This window comes from Mustela nivalis, assembly GCF_964662115.1.
Source record: "Mustela nivalis genome assembly, chromosome: 1".
NCBI lineage: Eukaryota > Metazoa > Chordata > Mammalia > Carnivora > Mustelidae > Mustela > Mustela nivalis.
In genome coordinates this window covers 83,467,606-83,484,668 of record NC_139020.1, presented here as the reverse complement: position 1 = coordinate 83,484,668, position 17,063 = coordinate 83,467,606, and the positions used below count along the sequence as shown (strand labels likewise).

Here is a 17,063-nt window from a genome sequence, read left to right as displayed (position 1 = left end):
CTGGGTCCTACCCCCAGAGATGCTGACTTAATTGCTCTGGGAGTGGTCTCGGCATTGGGCTTGTTAAAGTTCCCAGGGTGACTGTACTGTGCTGCCAAGATTGAGAGCCACTAGGAGAGGGAATAATACACACCGAATGGTCCATCTGTCTGGGAAGGGACTGAGGTGGTCCCTAGAGGTGTCACTTACACAAGATGGTGGTGGCGGGAGGGCTTTAAATAGTCCAGTTCTGTCACCAATTGTGTGCTCTCTCTTTACCAAATCTCTGGGCTAATGGGGCTAATCTCCCAGGATTGCCCTAATGATTATGCAAGGTAGTGGTTTTGGGGTACTCTGAGAGTTGTGAAACTCTGTTAAATCTAAGGTGTTCTTACTGATTTTAGACCATTCGTGATTTATTTAACTGACATATATCAAAAGTACCTATTACAAGTCAGTCTGGGATAAGAGCTAAAAGTTAAAAAATGAGTAAGTTGTGATCTTTTCCTTCAAAAGATGCTAGGATATAGAGAGATATACTATAGTCATGTAAAGAATAATTTTAATGTGTAATGAATTACCATAGAGATGGGTGCAGTGGGTTTCCGTGCAGAGTTCCTATGTGGAGACATTTGTTCTGGGTTGGAGGGGAGAGGGATTCACCAGGATAGACAACCTTCCTGGAAGAGGGAACTGAATGTGCCTAAGTGAGATGATGGGGATGTGCAGCTGGGCTCCAGGCACCAGACAAATGGGAATGGGAAATGGGAATGCAGAGGGCTTTGGGAGAGAAAGCTCTTGGCTTTGTAGGCCTTGGTGATCCATGGCGAGGATAATGCTAGTGGTTTATAATGGAAAGGGAGGGGACAGGGTAGGAATGTTGGTTTTTAAAGGTGATGCTCAGTGTAGTTCAATGATTTTTCTTTTCTTTTCTTTCTTTCTTTCTTTTTTTTTTTTTTTAAAGATTTTATTTATTTATTTGACAGAGAGAGATCACAAGTAGGCAGAGAGGCAGGCAGAGAGAGAGGGGGAAGCAGGCTCCCTGCTGAGCAGAGAGCCCGATGCGGGACTCGATCCCAGGACCCTGAGATCATGACCTGAGCTGAAGGCAGTGGTTTAACACACTGAGCCACCCAGGCGCCCACTTTTTTTTTTTTTTTTAAGTACATTTCTCCCTGCAGACTTGCTAGTGTCTGGAGAGGAGAGAAGGTCCAAGGCATAGGGCGGTCTATGTAGTGGTTAAGTGTAGTGGTTGTGTGTAGGTGCGAATTCAAATCTCCCACTTCCTAGATGTGGATTTGGCCAAGTTCGTTAGCTTCTCTGAGATCTTTATCCATAAAATAGCAATGAAAGGGTTTGTGGGGGCAAGGTGGTGTTCAGTGAGGAATGCGGACGAAATAAACAGTGTGGTTCTGTAAATGTCTTTAAATCGTTTCCAGGTTGTGGAATGATTGAAGTGAAACCAGTGAGGGAGTTTAAGAACACTTAGGAAAGGGTGATTAGTTTGGGAACATGAAACACTGAACCCAAGAAAGCGCTGAAAATTTACACCTTAAAAAAATCGGGCCAAAGTACTGGAAGCCTCAATGAGGGAGAAAAGCAGGTCTGAGTAAAGAAGGGCTGGAAGAAGCAGGAGAGTCAGAGGATCTGTGATTACGGGATGAGATCAGAATCGAAGTAAGCATTCCAGTCAGCGCTGACCCCTTTACCATTCCTTACTTGACATTTTATGTTGCCAACTAATGCAGCTTTTATTTAAAAAAAAAAAAAAAAAATCACTCTTTTTTTTTTTTTTTTTTAAGGAAATTGAATTTGTTGATGGTTCACTTTTAAAATTAAAAAGTTACATTGAAGTGTATTTGGAGCAACCAGTGGAATTTAAATTACTTCTAGTCGAAATGGATTCTGAGGAAATTGTGTGGAAAGCAAAACTGAGAGAATGTAAGTGTTTTGAATCTTGAATGAAAACTCAGGTTTGGGGGGCAGTGGGGGTAAGAAAACAAGTAGGATGATTGTTCCGTTACCATAACATCTAAAGATCGGATTAAGAGATGAAGAGTCCAGCGAGGCTCTGGTTCTCAGGCACCCACAGCCAGACCCCTTGGTCATTGGGTAGTTCAGTGAGGTGTGGACGCTTTAGGCAGCAGGTGGGCTTAGCCAATAGAGGGTTTGGGTTTTATTTTTTTCCCTCTCTTACCTTTCTGAGGTTTGGATCTCAGCCTTTTTTTTTTTTTTTTTAATTTAATTTTATTTTATTTTTTCAGTGTTCCAAGATTCATTGTTTATGCACCACACCCAGTGCTTCATGCAATACGTGCCCTCCTTAATACCCACCACCAGGCTCACCCATTCCCTCAAACCACCGCCCCCAAAACCCTCCCTTTGTTTCTCAGAGTCCACAGTCTCTCATGGTTTGTCTCCCTGTCTGATTTCCCCCAACTCACTTCTCCTCTCCAACTCCCAATGTCCTCCATGCTATTTGTTATGCTCCACAAGTAAGTGAAACCATATGATAATTGGCTGTCTCTGCTTGACTTATTTCACTCAGCATAATCTCCTCCTGTCCCGTCCATGTTGATACAAAAGTTGGGTATTCACCCTTTCTGGTGGAGGCATAATACTCCATTGTATATATGAACCATATCCTCTTTATCCATTTGTCTGTTGAAGGGCATCTTGGCTCCTTCCACAGTTTGGCGACTGTGGCCATTGCTGCTATGAACGTTGGGGTACAGGTGGCCCTTCTTTTCACTACATCTGTATCTTTTTGGTAAATATCCAGTAGTGCAATTGCAGGGTCATAAGGTAGCTCTATTTTTAATTTCTTAAGGAATCTCCACACTGTTTTCGAAAGTGGCTGCATTAACTGGCATTCCCACCAACAGTATAAGAGGGTTCCCCTTTCCCCACATCCTCTCCAACACATGTTTACTGCCTTGTTGATTTTGGACATTCTAACTGGTGTAAGGTGATATCTCAAGGTGGTTTTGATTTGAATCTCCCTGATATCTAATGATGATGAACATTTTTTCATATGTCTGTTAGCCACTTGTTTGTCTTCTTTGGAGAAATGTCTGTTCATATCTTCTGCCCATTTTTTTGACGTGATTATTTTGTGTGTGTTGAGTTTGAGGAGTTCTTTATAGATCTTGGATATCAGCCCTTTGTCTGTACTGTCATTTGCAAATATCTTCTCCCATTCTGTGGGTTGTCTCTTTGTTTTGTTGATTGTTTCCTTTGCTGTGCAAAAGCTTTTGATCTTGATGAAGTCCCAAAAGTTCATTTTTGCTTTGGTTTCCTTTGCCTTTGGAGACATGTCTTGAAAGAAGTTGCTGTGGCCAATGTTGAAGAGGTTACTGCCTTTGTTCTCCTCTAGGATTTTGATAGATTTCTGCCTCATGTTGAGGCCTTTTACCCATTTCAAGTTTATCTTTGTGTACGGTGTAAGAGAATGGTCGGGTTTCATTCTTCTATACATAGCTCTCCAATTAACCCAGCACCATTTATTGAAGAGACTGTCTTTTTCCCACTGCATATTTTTTCCTGCTTTGTAAAAGATTATTTGATCATAGAGTTTTGGGTCCATATCTGGGCTCTCTATCTGTTCCACTGGCCTATGTGTCTTTTTTTTGTGCCAGTACCATGTTGTCTTGGTGATCACAGCTTTGTAGTAAAGCTTGAAATCAGGCAATGTGATACCCTCAGTTTTGTTTTTCTTTTTTAACATTTCCTTAGCAATTCGGGAATCCCTTCTAGTTCTGTACAAATTTTAGGATTGTTTGTTCCAGCTCTTTGAAAAATTCTGGTAGAATTTTGATCAGGATGGCACTGAAAGTATAGATTGCTCTAGGCAGGATAGACATTTTAACAGTGTTTATTCTCCCAATTCATGAGCATGGAATGCTCTTCCATATTTTTGTGTCTTCTTCAATTTCTTTCATGAGTGTTCTGTAGTAAAGACCCCACCACAAAGGAGAATTTCAGACCAATATTCCTGATGAGTATGGATGCCAAGATTCTCAGCAAGATCCTAGCTAATAGGATCCAGCAATACGTTAAGAAGATTATACACCCTGACCAGGTAGGATTTATCCCTGGGATGCAAGGGCAGTTCAACATTTGCAAATCAATGTGATAGAACAAATCAGTAAGAGAAGAGAAAAGAACCACATGGTCCTCTCGGTTGATGCAGAAAAAGCATTTGACAAGATACAACATCCATTCTTGATTATGACAATTCAAAGTATAGGGATAGAGGGAACATTCTTCAAGTTTATAAAATACATCTATGAAAAACCCACAGCAAATATCATTCTCAATGGGGAAAAGCTGACAGCCTTCCCTTTGAGATCAGGAACAAGACAAGGATGCCCACTCTTGCCACTCTTGTTCAACATAGTACTAGAAGACCTAGCAAAAGCAACCAGACAACAAAGAGAAATAAAAGGTATTCAAATTGGCAAAGAAGAAGTCAAACTCTCTCTTCGCAGATGACATGATACTTTATTTGGAAAACCCGAAAGACTCCACCCCTAAACTACTAGAACTCATACAGCAATTCAGTAATGTGGCAGGATACAAAATCAATGCACAGAAATCAGTTGCTCTCTTATACACAACAATGAAAATATAAAAAGGGAAATTAGAAAATCGACTCCATTTACCATAGCACCAAGAACCATAAGATACCTGGGAATAAACCTAACCAAAGAGGTAAAGGATCTGTACTCGAGGATCTCATACATTTTTTTTTTTTTTTTTAATCTCATACATTTTAATATGAATGAGGGACATCCTGACAAAGTCTGTCCCATGACCTGGATGTACATCTGCATTTTGGCTGATCTCCTGCCTCATTTGCGTCCCCCTGTCTATCTGATCAGCGAACTGTCGCTCCTGCTGTGTGATTATGGCTCTGCGGTGGAAACGCTTTTCCTCGTTTAAGATTTTGGTGCTGGGAAGTCCTCCGGTGACAACCTCTTCAATATCCTCTCCTGCCCTGGGAGGAGTTGGAGAGGGCTGCCGCTGGTGTGGGCTGCCTCCGGAAGAGTGGAGATGGAGAGGCACACCCCCTAGCTGCCCTTAGCTGCCTCCTCAGGCAGGTCTGACCTTGACCTCCAGTTCTCTTTGAAGAAGGTTATTAAAACAACAGACATGTGTCTAGTGAGCACATTTTGGAGCTAAAAGGGAAGCAGAAGAGTGGATTGGGAGTGAGGTCCTCTGGGTTCTAGTTCCAGCCCTAGAATTGACCAGCTCTCTGTGGGAGTGTGGACAGGTCTCTGAACCTGCCTGTGGCTGTTGTAGCTTCCTTCACAAATGGCACAGGGTTCCCTCCTGTCAGTGCCACATGTCTGTAGTAGAAATTATTTTTTGCATCGTTTGCATTTTGAATTATAATACCTTAACTCTTTCCCGGTAATCATACGCAATCCAGTATCATTTCAAAAAACAGCATAAGTAGTAAGTGCCATGAGCAGGATATCGAGTTTTAACCCACTCTTCTATTCATTTCATCCTCCAGAATTTTTATTTGTTATACAAAAGTAATAACAACAAGGATCTGTTAAGTATTCTGTAAGCCTCTTCAACATCTGAACAATATTTGAGTCCATTTTCAGCTAGTTTCTTTTGTACTCATCGGGTCATGGATAGACAGATGAATTAGGTCTCTGCTAGTGATGACGTGGTGTGGGTGCTGTGTGCCGGGCACACCTGTATGTCTTCCTGCCGTGCAGACTGCTGCCTGTTAGGTCTGCATTTCCTCTCCTGTCTTTATACTCTAACAGAGAAACGGGATCGAAGCCTTTCGGAATTCTCAGTCCTTGTTTAAGCATGAGCCTTTTTGGTAGATGGGATTGATTCTTATTCTCAGTGTTATACTCTTAAATTAGCTAGTTTGAAGCAGGCTCTTTTATCTGAGCCAAAGTTATTTACCCATAATCTTCGTCGGGGCTGGGTCTTGTGGATTGTGTTGTTTTTTGGGTTTTCGTTATTTGTTCAAATAAATGAGCTTGAAAGACGTTAACTTTTTGGTCACAGCTAATGGTACTTTAATAGAGGTATTCAATATGTAGCAATCTGAGTAACATGTTTTCTGGGCTAAGAACCAGTCTCTTGGTCATTTTAAAGACCACTTTATAAGACCTCTTATGCTTGGTTTTTAAAAACATTTAATAATACTCTGCATGGTAAGGTGTTTCTGGGCTCCACTGTTTTGTAGGGGAGGAAGGGCTAACCTAATGGTTGGTTGAGATCGCTCTAGGGACCTACAGAAGGCCTGGGTGAGGCATAGTTACCTTAGAGAGCAGCGACTGCATCTCACACGGGGGAGGTGGTGTAGAGTCACAATGATGTGTTCAGACAGAACTCCCCAAGTACAGTGTTCCAGAGTGCAGAACAATAATATATGAGTTTGTTTTAGGTGGAGTACATGTAAGTACAATTTGAAATAAACAATGTTTATCTTTATGACTTCCTTATCGATATAGCAAGTGATACCAGTGTTCTGTTTGCAGTAGTTAGAGATGTGAATAAATAGCTTTTCACCTGGCATGTGGGTTTGGTAAGAATCCGAATAATTATATGCAGATGACTTGAGTTTGGGAAATTGCCTTGTAGGACCTGCTGGAACAAGTGCTCAGTATTTACCTCAAAGATATATGCTCGTTGGCATACATACCAAGTTATAATCCCAAACTCATATTTGAACTTCAGAGAGATTGCCAAGACTCTAGAGCTTTATATACTTTGATAAATTGATTTAAGTCAAATTTTGCCTGTTGCCCATTGCTGCTTATTATACTTTAACAGGTGACTGGGTTCAGCACGATCAGAATCAGAATATTTCGAAAAGAAGCACAAATGGTAAGTGCTAGTTAACTGGACATTGAGTGGGTTTTAACCTATTCTTTTATTTACTTATTTGTTTTTAAAAATTTTATTTATTTGACAGAGGGAGACACAGAGAGGGAACACAAGCAGGGAGAATGGGAGAGGGAGAAGCAGGCTTCCCGCCGAGCAGGGAGCCTGATGCAAGGCTCAATCCCAGGACCCTGGGATCATGACCTGAGCCAAAGGCAGATGCTTAATGACTGAGCCACCCAGGCTCCCTTTAACCTATTCTTTTATTCCTTCTGTCCACTAGAATTTATATTTTGCTGGGCAAATGTGATATTGCTACAGTCTGCTAAGTATTCTGTTATTCTCTTAGTCGCCTAAAAAACCTTTGAATTCATTTTCAATTTGTTTCCACCTGAATGATGATTTCTTTAAAAATCCAGGTTAAAGGTAGGTAGAAAATAAGAAACACAAGGGAAAGCCAATTTGGTGATTTTTTTTTTTTTTTTTTTTTTTAATTAAAGGTAACAGGCGACGAAAAATGACTAGCAGCTTACCTGATGAGGACATCTATGACAAGAGAATGAAGCAGGTTGACTCTTCAGGTGTGTAAAAAAGTCATCACTGGTTGTGAATCATTTTCCCTGGTTTTCCCCATTGATACTCATCCAAGCCCCTGTTTTTGGGTCAGTCTTCTGGGGCCACATCCCAGTTGTGCCTGCCCTCCCAGATACCCTCTCTGTGTCCCAGCTCCTCAGGCCTGGGGAAGGGTCCTGCTTGGTCTGCCCCACCCTTTTTCCAGTTTGAGTCCCCACTTCTCCCCTCCATCCAGTCTAAATAGAATGGGGCACCAGGGGGAGCTCCATTACAGTCTGTAAGGGTACAGGCCATCTTTACTTTTCCTGTAGCAATGAGCATGGAGCCTTTTATGTAGAAGATAATGAACGCCGACTGAATGAATGAAACACTGAATGGCCATGTGTGCGTTCCTTGGCTTCATGGTTACTAGCTCTCTCTGGGGTAAAGAGCCTCCAGCTCAATTATTGGAGGCAAGTCTCAATTTCTTACAATTAAATGGCAGAGACCAAGGCTTGATAGTTGTGAAAATATGATAGAGATTTAAAATGTTTAACAACAGTACTCCAAGCAGCCAGAAGATGGAGTATGTAGCTCAAAATTCAAGTCCAGCCAGAATTTACAAACTTAAGTTTAAAAACAGACTCAAATTATGTGACGCTCAAGGTCTCAAGGCTTCAGGGGCCTCCAGTAACTCCCTAAATTAACTGCTTCATCAAAATACCTTTTTTTATTGTAAGGTGTATGAATCTCTGAAAGCAGTTAAACTCTCTGTAAAGTAAAGCAAGATACTTTCTACTTTCTAGAACAGGAGACTGTGAGGATGACATGTGGATAATTTTTACTATGTATCACTGTAGAAATGTTTATTGTTGTTTTGTTAAGTAAACATCAAAATAAGTGAGGCTCTAGAATTATTTTAAAAACCTAACTAAATTGGAATATTTTTTCCTAGTTTTATTGAGATATGATTGACAAATAAAATTGTTTATACTTAAAGCGTACAATGTGATGATTTGATATACATATACATTGTAAAATATTTACCAGTCAAGTTAATTAGTACATCTATCACCTCACTTTTTTTTTTTTTTTTTTTTGGTGATGACAATACACAAGATCTACTCTCCTCAAATTACAAGTATATAATACAGAATTAACTCTAGTCACTATGTTATCCATTAGATCCTCAGACCGTGTTCATCTTATAGCTGGGATCCATTTTATATTAAACTGATACATTGGAAAAGTTTTTCTTGTTATATGCATTTAACTTTTGGCTATTTAAAATGATCTCCAATAGCAAGTAGGTAGAAATAGAATTAAAATGATTAAATGGTACCTGGAAGGAGTAAGGATTTCCAGCCTTTTTGGAGTTGACAGTGTGGTATCAAAATGACTTGGTGTAAGGATTTGCTTTAGTTTAGGAACTTACACAATGTTCTTTGAGATACGGAGTCACCCCCATTCTGGTGGTTTTACTCACTCTGTCAGTGTGATTGATGCTTTTTAAATATGGTCAGCACTCAGTCTCCGTAGAATCACCTGGAGATCTTGTTAAAGTTTAGGTTCAGAATCAGAAATAGTAGATTTGGGGATGGTCCTGAGAACTTGCATTTTTCCTGGATTCCCGGTGCAGCTTTCATTGCAGCAGCAGCAGTTGGGAGAGCTAGGAGCGATGCACCATGTCTCCAAAAGCCACTAGAGGGCGCAGGCCGTGGCTTAGACCCCATTCTTCAATCTAGAAGGTTAAGGATCTGTGAGGTGGGAAAAGGTCTCAGTGCAAAGTTTACATTCCTATTAGTAAATTGTCAGCGGCAGATGAGCCGAAATATTGTGGTTCTAGAGGAAGGGCAGAAAGTATGCTACCTCTCCCTTCTCATTTCACCTCTAGTATTTGTAATCCCTTTACCGATCCTTCCCTGAATGTAGGCAACCAGTGAACTTTGCTGCACTATTGCACAACCAACTGAAACACATGAAAAGAGAAAATCTAGCTTAGTTATAAGGCTCATAATTTTCATGGGGCCTATGGTTTAACAGTGGCAAACGTGTCCCTCCAAGCTTATGATGCTGTTTCTTAGAGATCAACAGATGTTACAGATACCATCTCATGACTCTTCTGTGGGGTGTGCTTTTCCCCCAAATGCCAGGAAATGGCATAATGGAGATTTCAATTCGGATGTCTTGCTGCTTGCTTTACTGGCCCTTCGGGTAGCATCTATGTGAGGCACTTACATTCGGATAAAGACACAGAGCTGGGCAGGGTGTAACTGTATATTTTTCTTTTGGGGCTGTATAAATGATTTTTGGTGTCTGATTTTTTTTTTTTTTTATTCCAACCCACCTTGTGCTGCTTTGTAAACAGTCTCTTTCTCTGAGTGACTGAATTACCATTGTGAACATTATACCCTGGTTTAATGTTATTGCACAAAATAATTCCCTTTGGTCCTTATAATCGTTTAGAAAACAGGGAGTTTTGGACACTTAAATATATTTTACAGGCAGTTAATATTACAAATCATTGCGTCCTTTTTTATAGAAGGAGAATACATTTTCATTATTAATTGCTATAAATGATTGGCATGTTGAGAGGAACGGTGGACTTCCTTGTTTGCTTTTAGATGGAGCAAAGACCAGAACCCTGTTAACAGACGCACAGTTGATCACTCTTGCTGCGAGGCTGGGGAGGGAGTGGATAAAAATTGCCATTGCCAACCTGGAGTTGGAAATTAGTGATATTGATGATATCCGGGAGAAGGAAGAAGATGTTACCATGTGTAACTTCAGGATGCTGAAGAAGTGGCAAGAAAAGGAGCAGGGTAATGCCACAGCCGAGAATTTATCCAAGTGCCTGAAGAACGTTTCTGTTGAAGTCCAAGATGTGCTGAAAGGTGAGCGGAAAATTATCTTCGTTGTTTACTTAGAATCAAGCTGTGTCTTTGCAAATAGCAAGTTTCTACCATAGAATGTGTTCCTTGTTTATTTGTGAGCTTGGGTTCAGAGAAAGGTGGTGAGGTCGAGTATGCCTGTGAACTGCCGTAAGTGGAGATCTAAATAAAGATGATTTGTGGGCGGGCTCAGAGGAATGGTTCAAATCCCATTCCAAGTGCTGGCTGGCTTGGGACTAGCAAATTGTTAACCTAACTGTAAGCCTCTCTGTTTCCCTCTGGCAAATGGATGCAAAAAACTCTATGTCCTGGGTTTATTGTGAGAGTGAAAAAAGATAATGCATGGAGAGCTCCAGGCAGGTAGTAAGGCTGGCAAAGGCAGCGGCCTGGTAGGTGGGTGGGTGGGGTGGGGGGTAGGTGGGATAAAGATGTTTGCTTTGGGTACTGGAGACATTCAGCCTCATAGGCCTTGTGGTGCAGAAGCAGTGCTGGGCGAGGCCACTCGGTGGCACCAGTGAGCCTCCAGTGGCAGAGAAAAGCAGAAAAGGCGAGTCCAGACTAAGGCTAAACTTTATAGACTTAATCCAGAAAACGACACAGTTCCTTCCTTTGTCTTTAATCACTTCTTTTTGTGTGTGTGGCTTGATTTGGCGTGTTGGTCAAACTGGTTCAAACCTTTGTTACCTATTGTTACTGTAGTTGAGGAATGCAGTGTTACTTCTCCACAGCCTCAGTAAGTCAGAGAGAGGGCTTTGTTGGAATTGTTTGGACTTTTTATTCCAAAAAGGATGTGAAGAATGTGTAGATGCCTCCACAAATTTATGTGAATGGTAAAATCATCCTGTGATCTGTCAGGATGCTTTGAGATACCATGATCATGTTTCCTCTGTAGATTTTGGATGCAGCAGCCGCAAGCAGATAGACTATTGAGTTTTGGTACCAATTTTCTCATTCATATTCCTGGATATGTTGAAATTTTGTAAATTACTGAGGCCCATGTGTGGAAATCTGCTTATTTGCATATAGATGTTTCTGCCTGTTGCCGACAATAGCCTCTGTGTTGTCATAACCAAATAATCACAGCCTCTTCCATCAAAGTAATAAGCCTTGAAAAGTCTCTCTCACAGGCTCTTTATAATGGGTTGTTATTCTGTTTTTTGTCTCTGCTCCTGATCTCACTAGACACCTGACTTATTGATACATTAGAACTGTAAAGGGGTTTGTGAAATTTTTTTTAGCGCTGAAAGAGATCGTAAAACTGGCTGATCAGCCCAATTTCCTCATTACATAGGACAACAAAACTCTTCTGAGTTAAAAACAAACAATCCAAAAAAAAAAAACAACTACCAAAAAAAATTTTACCAATATTTTGTGCCTTTGTGTGTGGCCAGAATATCCAGTTAGTTGGTGGAGTTTTGCATTTTTTATCAGGACGTTTTAGTATCTTGTAACCACAGTCTTGAATTTGCGATGGCTTATCTTCAGCTCAGGAAAATGCACCTATCACAGAAGATCGTTTTTGAAATTCCAAGTGATTGTCTATAAAAGCATGCTCCCTTTCCTGCCCAATAGTGAATCCCTGAATCTGTTTGATTCTCTCTGCTTTAGGTTTCTTACAGGAAAGGTGAAGTTTGGAAGATGAGCTGAAAAAGGAAGCCTCAGGAACTTTTATCTGCAAAAGACCACTTCAACTGGTAATTGGGTATGGACTTGATGAGACCTTGAACTGCACAGTCTGAAGGCAGCTCCTTTCACACAGGCGGAAACTCTGCAGCTCACATTATTCAGGGGCACAGAAAATGTAAAATATTTAGACAACTTAAGGCAGAAAAAATCTCTATAACATCGAGATTCATTTATTTATTTCTCTTTTTTTTTGCACCTCCTGCTCATGTCCTTCTTCCCCAACCAATATCTGTCCTTACAAAGGTGCTTAAAATGACTCTACTCAGTCAGGTGAGAAATGTGGTAATTTTCCTTTTGGAGTCTGCGAATTATGAAAGCAATTAAGTGGTAGTGTGCTTAAACTCATGCCGATGTAGTTGAGCTTTTTTTCATCGTGATATTAATAATGAAGAGAGATTTCCTTTTCTTTTAGCCCCCACTGTGACAGGCCTGTCACCAACCCCCCCCCCCCCCCAGGTACAATGTATCTTCTCAGGTGGGATGATTTCCATAGCTCACTTTACCAACCTATCTGGCTAGTGGTCTGTTAAATCGGTAAACCAATCATGTTACCTGGACCTGGAGTGATGAGAAGAAATGTAATCCTGTCCCCATCACACATTGGGGTGCACGCTCAGAGGCGATCTTATCTCAGGCGGTGAAGACGGATGGATGGTCAGAGAGTCCCTGGAAGTTTCATCAACCTTCCAAAATCACAAGGCCAAGCACTACATTTCTTGACTTTCACCCTGGGATCATTTACTTTCTGGGGGGACAAATGCCACTCAGAAGTCGCTGTAGAAGGACCAAGGGAAAACTGTCATGTCTTCTTGAAGAAGATTTGCCCCAGAGAATACTGAGCCACATTGGCTCTTGTTAATTGGTGAAATGGTTTTTTGGGGTCCGTATAGCCATTGTCACTCTCCCAGAATCATGCACGTAGTTGATTAACATTTTGGATATGTTTTGTTAACTTATTTGAAGAAACTATAAATTACCATCAGTCTACTGTAAGCATTAGCTGGAGAATAAAATAAATCTCAATGAATTAATCAGAGAAATACACTTAAACTATTGTTTTGCCTGTGAAGAACAGATTCACTTTATAGGGGAGAACATATTTTTAATTGTCAGGGATCCTGTGGAATTAAATCAGTGTCGCTTTATGAGTTTTTTTTTTAATTGTCCTATATTTTAGGAAACAAGGAATTTTAACATTCAGGAGTATAAATACTTTATTAAATAACTTGAATTTTTAAATGTTTATGATTTTTTTATAAGTTGTTTTCTGAAGAAAAGCATAATTTCAGAGGTGCTTTGTATGTATCTGGTTTCCCAACAATTTTCAACCTTTTTCATACTGTGGATGAAAGGAAGAAAAATAAATCTGTACAGTACTAATGTGTCTCCTTTGCATTATTGTTTACTTACAAAGCATCATATTTCTCGATTGCTATTATCTTGGCTGTTTGGGCATTAGCTGGTTTTGTCGCCGGCTCTCCAGTTCTTGGACTGGGACCCAGCATAAACCATGGTGAGCTGGTTCACCTGGGAGTTTGCAGAAATGCAGAATAACCTGCCCGTCCCCTTGTCCCCCTACTGTCCTCACTCCAGGAATGACAGCGACACTCCTGCCCCCTCGTTATTGGAAGGTATGTTTCTACTTAAAACCAGGTGGGTTCGTATTAGTTCCTTACCTGTGCATCTTCCTAACGGGACTTTTCTGCACATTTGGGACGCATTTTGTAATTTTATTGAATTGCTTTAGGGGGAAATTCTCCTCCCGTTCTTTGACATGTGGAAGCACGTTTTCACTCTCATTTTCTGCAGAGGCCATTGATTTGCTGATTTTTCAAGAGGTTCTCATGAGGATGGTCGTTTTCAGCTGTTGGCCTTGCCCGTTGCCCGTTGTTGGAAGTTCTTGGGGCTAAAGCAGCACACGGCCTGCTGAAGGGTGTGATCCCAACTGGGTAACTGCTGGGAGTTTATCTTTTCTAGCCCACACCCTGTGGTTGGAGTATTTCTGGTAACGGCTCTGGAGCTGCGGTCCTGGATTGAATTCTGAGCACGGAGTTCTGAGGTTTTTCCTGTTTCTTAATGAGGACATGCAGCTCTGCCCTGAAGCCCACTAGTGGAATTTAGATCCAGTGTGTTTCTCTTATGATGTGGATTCCTGGTGAGTTAGTCAGCCATCGTTCTTCTGTGGAAGTCCATTTGTGCTGTTTGCTATAAACTCTGGCTTGAGTTTCATTTTTATTTATTAATTTTTATTATTTATTTTTTTAAAAGATTCCATACATTTATTCAGCAGAGAGAGACAGTGAGAGAGAGAATATAAGCAGGGGGAGAAGGAGAGGGAGAAGCAGGCTTCCCGCAGAGCAGGGAGCCCGACGCCGTGCTGGATCACAGGACCCTGCGGCCAAGACCCAAGCTGAAGACAGACACTTAACAGACTGCATCACCCAGGCTCCCCTTGAGTTTCATTTTTAGAAGAGGGTATGCTGTATGCATTTACAGTGTTGCTTTATTTTCAAGCAAGTTGGGAAGTCTAAGAGATGGTTTTGTTACTTATAAAAACTCAACTGCTGGAGAAACTTGGACTAGTTCAGTGAGTTTTTGACTTTCCCTTAGCTGTAAAGGCTATTTGTGAAATCTCGTCTGGAACCTGCATGGATAAAGCGGTCAGAAGAGGAGCTTCTCTGGTAGGGGACTACTGGGGGTTATTGGGGGTTGTTGGGGAGCTTGGCTGGATCTCTGAACCACTCCTGTCGGGCAGTGTGGGAACCGGCCGGTGAGGTGATCGCCTGGGCCTCTTGGAACTACTGTCGAGAGAGACCGGTGCAAGGGGAAGTGGACGATACTTTGGTTCACCAGTGAGAGGGGTTGGCTTCTGAAGGACAGTGACCACATAATGCCAAGCTGTAGACATGTGGGCTATATATGTATCTACAGGCTTATGTATTTTGGATTTTTCCCAGTATAGGCACGCAAAAATTGTTTTGAAGTAAGCACACATGTGCATTTTTTACAATTAAAATTTTTTTTTGGTAATTGGGAATACTTTGATTTTTTAAAGACTGGAGACTTTCTTTATTCCCAGATTAGAAAAAGAAATGAGAAACATATGGGAGCCCATGAAGATTTGCCCTTCTCTCGCTTTCTACCACCTTTCAGTGCCAGGGCCTGAGAATACACAGACGTGGGTAACATGGCATTTCCTGTACTTGAAGTTTTCCTAGTGTTGCGAGGAGGAGACACGTATAGATAACCATGATGGTGTTTGTATGGTGGTGATGAAAATGTCCCTTGACTTACTGGGGCCCCTACTACCAAAGGTGAAAGGCTGCTATGGCTGCACAGGCCCGAGCCACGCCACCCCAGGGTCGAATCATGGTGTGTCACTTCCTCGTCATGCAAGCATCCATGGTTTCTTACCTGAGTTTCCTCATCTATAAAAAGGGGAAGGTTTCTCCTCGTAGGACTATTGAGAGGATTATATGCATTTGTGGTAAACACTTAGAAACACACCTAGCATTTAGTTAGCACCAAGTTAGCATTAGTTAATGTTGCTTCTAAAAAAGTTCACATGAATATATTTTCTGATGTTAAATTGATGTCATAATCACATTTACATTTTTAAAGTGATTTTATTTATTATTTTAGAGAGAGCAAGCGAGGGAAGGGGCAGAGGGAGAGAAAGAATCCCAAGCAGACTCTACACTGAACACAGAGCCCAGTGTGGGGTTCCAACCCATGAGCCTGATAGCATAACCTGAGCCAGAATTAAGAATCAGACGCGTAACAGACTGACCCACTCAGGTGCCCCTTCATATAGATATATTTTTAAGTAAGCTGTATGTCCAACGCAGGGCTTGAACTCACGATCCTGAGATCAAGACTCATGTGCTCTAATGACTGAGCCAGCCAGGTGAAAGAAGCTATTCCTATTTTTAATATCATATTAAAAAATACATAAATACAACGGAAATTTTTGACCTAGTCTCACCAAATACATTTCAACCAAAAAATTGATACAATTCAATTTTTGAAAATGTGGCTTTTAAAAGAAATTTAAATAGATGTTTAAATTTCTATTTATTTCAGCCAGCTGAGACTATTACAACAAAATACCACAGACTGGGTGGCTTAAATGAAAGACATTCATTCCCCATGGTTCTGAGGGCTGGGAAGTCCGAGGTGAGGGTACCCAAGGATTTGGTGTCTGGTGAGGGCTCTCATGGTGGTTTGTAGACAGCCACCTGTCACTGTGTCCCCACAGGGAGCTGGGGGGTTTCTCCCACTCTCTTCTTACAAGGGCATTTAACCTACCATCAGAACACGCTTATGACCTAACATACCTCCCAGTGCCTCACTTCTAAGTACCATCGCTTTGGGGGTCAGGGCTTCAACATAGGCATTTTAAGGGTCACAAACCTTCAGTCCGTGGCAATACTGTAAAGCACTCTGCCCTAAACTAGGAAGCCAGATCCCGCTGTAGAACCAAGTATTTGGTCTTCAAACAAGGACAGCACCTGAACGGTTCAGGGTGATACTGCCAAGGGGACTCACTAGTTTCTGTCCGTGCTGGCCCCAGACAAAGCTGGATTTTCTTCTCTTTCTGTCCCCATGTTTTTTTTCCTCATTGGGTTGTCTCAGGTGCTTTGGCATCTCTTGAGTTGTCCAATCCCTGCCTTTGGATGTCTGGCCAGACCATTATCCAGAACTGTTTCCTTCATCCTAAAGCTCTGCACCCTCTGGGGGGCAGCTGTCAGCTGTGATTTTTCATCTTAATTCTCTGATTAAGTCATTCTCAGGTGTGAGAAATTCTTTCACTGTTTATTTCCTTTCCAAAATAATTTGTTAATCAAGTGAATCTCTAACAGGCTAAGACTGGGGAATATTTTTAGGGGAAAGGTATCTCCATCCTACCATGTTCCTTTGCTTGCTATCCTTTATTCTGGGAGGGTAGGGGCTTGCACCAGACCCCTGGGGAGCCCCTGATGTGCTGAATGCTGAGCGGGGACCTACAGTTTTCTGAATTTCGCAGGTAAGAAAATAGTAGTGAAGGAGGGTTTTACCAATTCGGCCCAGTCACCAAGCCCAAAGACTACTAAT

At 41.4% G+C, this 17,063-nt stretch overlaps 1 protein-coding gene across 1 annotated transcript in view; it reads left to right on the top strand.

Moving 5' to 3' along the window:
* LOC309855936 (uncharacterized protein) overlaps positions 1–13,349 on the top strand; it is a 34,632-nt gene extending 21,283 nt beyond the window's left edge. The window contains exons 13-17 of the mRNA XM_082716530.1: positions 1,782–1,920; positions 6,790–6,843; positions 7,341–7,421; positions 10,017–10,286; positions 11,892–13,349. Coding sequence (XP_082572656.1) covers positions 1,782–1,920; positions 6,790–6,843; positions 7,341–7,421; positions 10,017–10,286; positions 11,892–11,911 — 564 coding nt within the window. The 3' untranslated portion in view covers positions 11,912–13,349. The remainder of the gene's footprint in view (positions 1–1,781; positions 1,921–6,789; positions 6,844–7,340; positions 7,422–10,016; positions 10,287–11,891) is intronic.
* Positions 13,350–17,063: the final 3,714 nt, after the last annotated feature.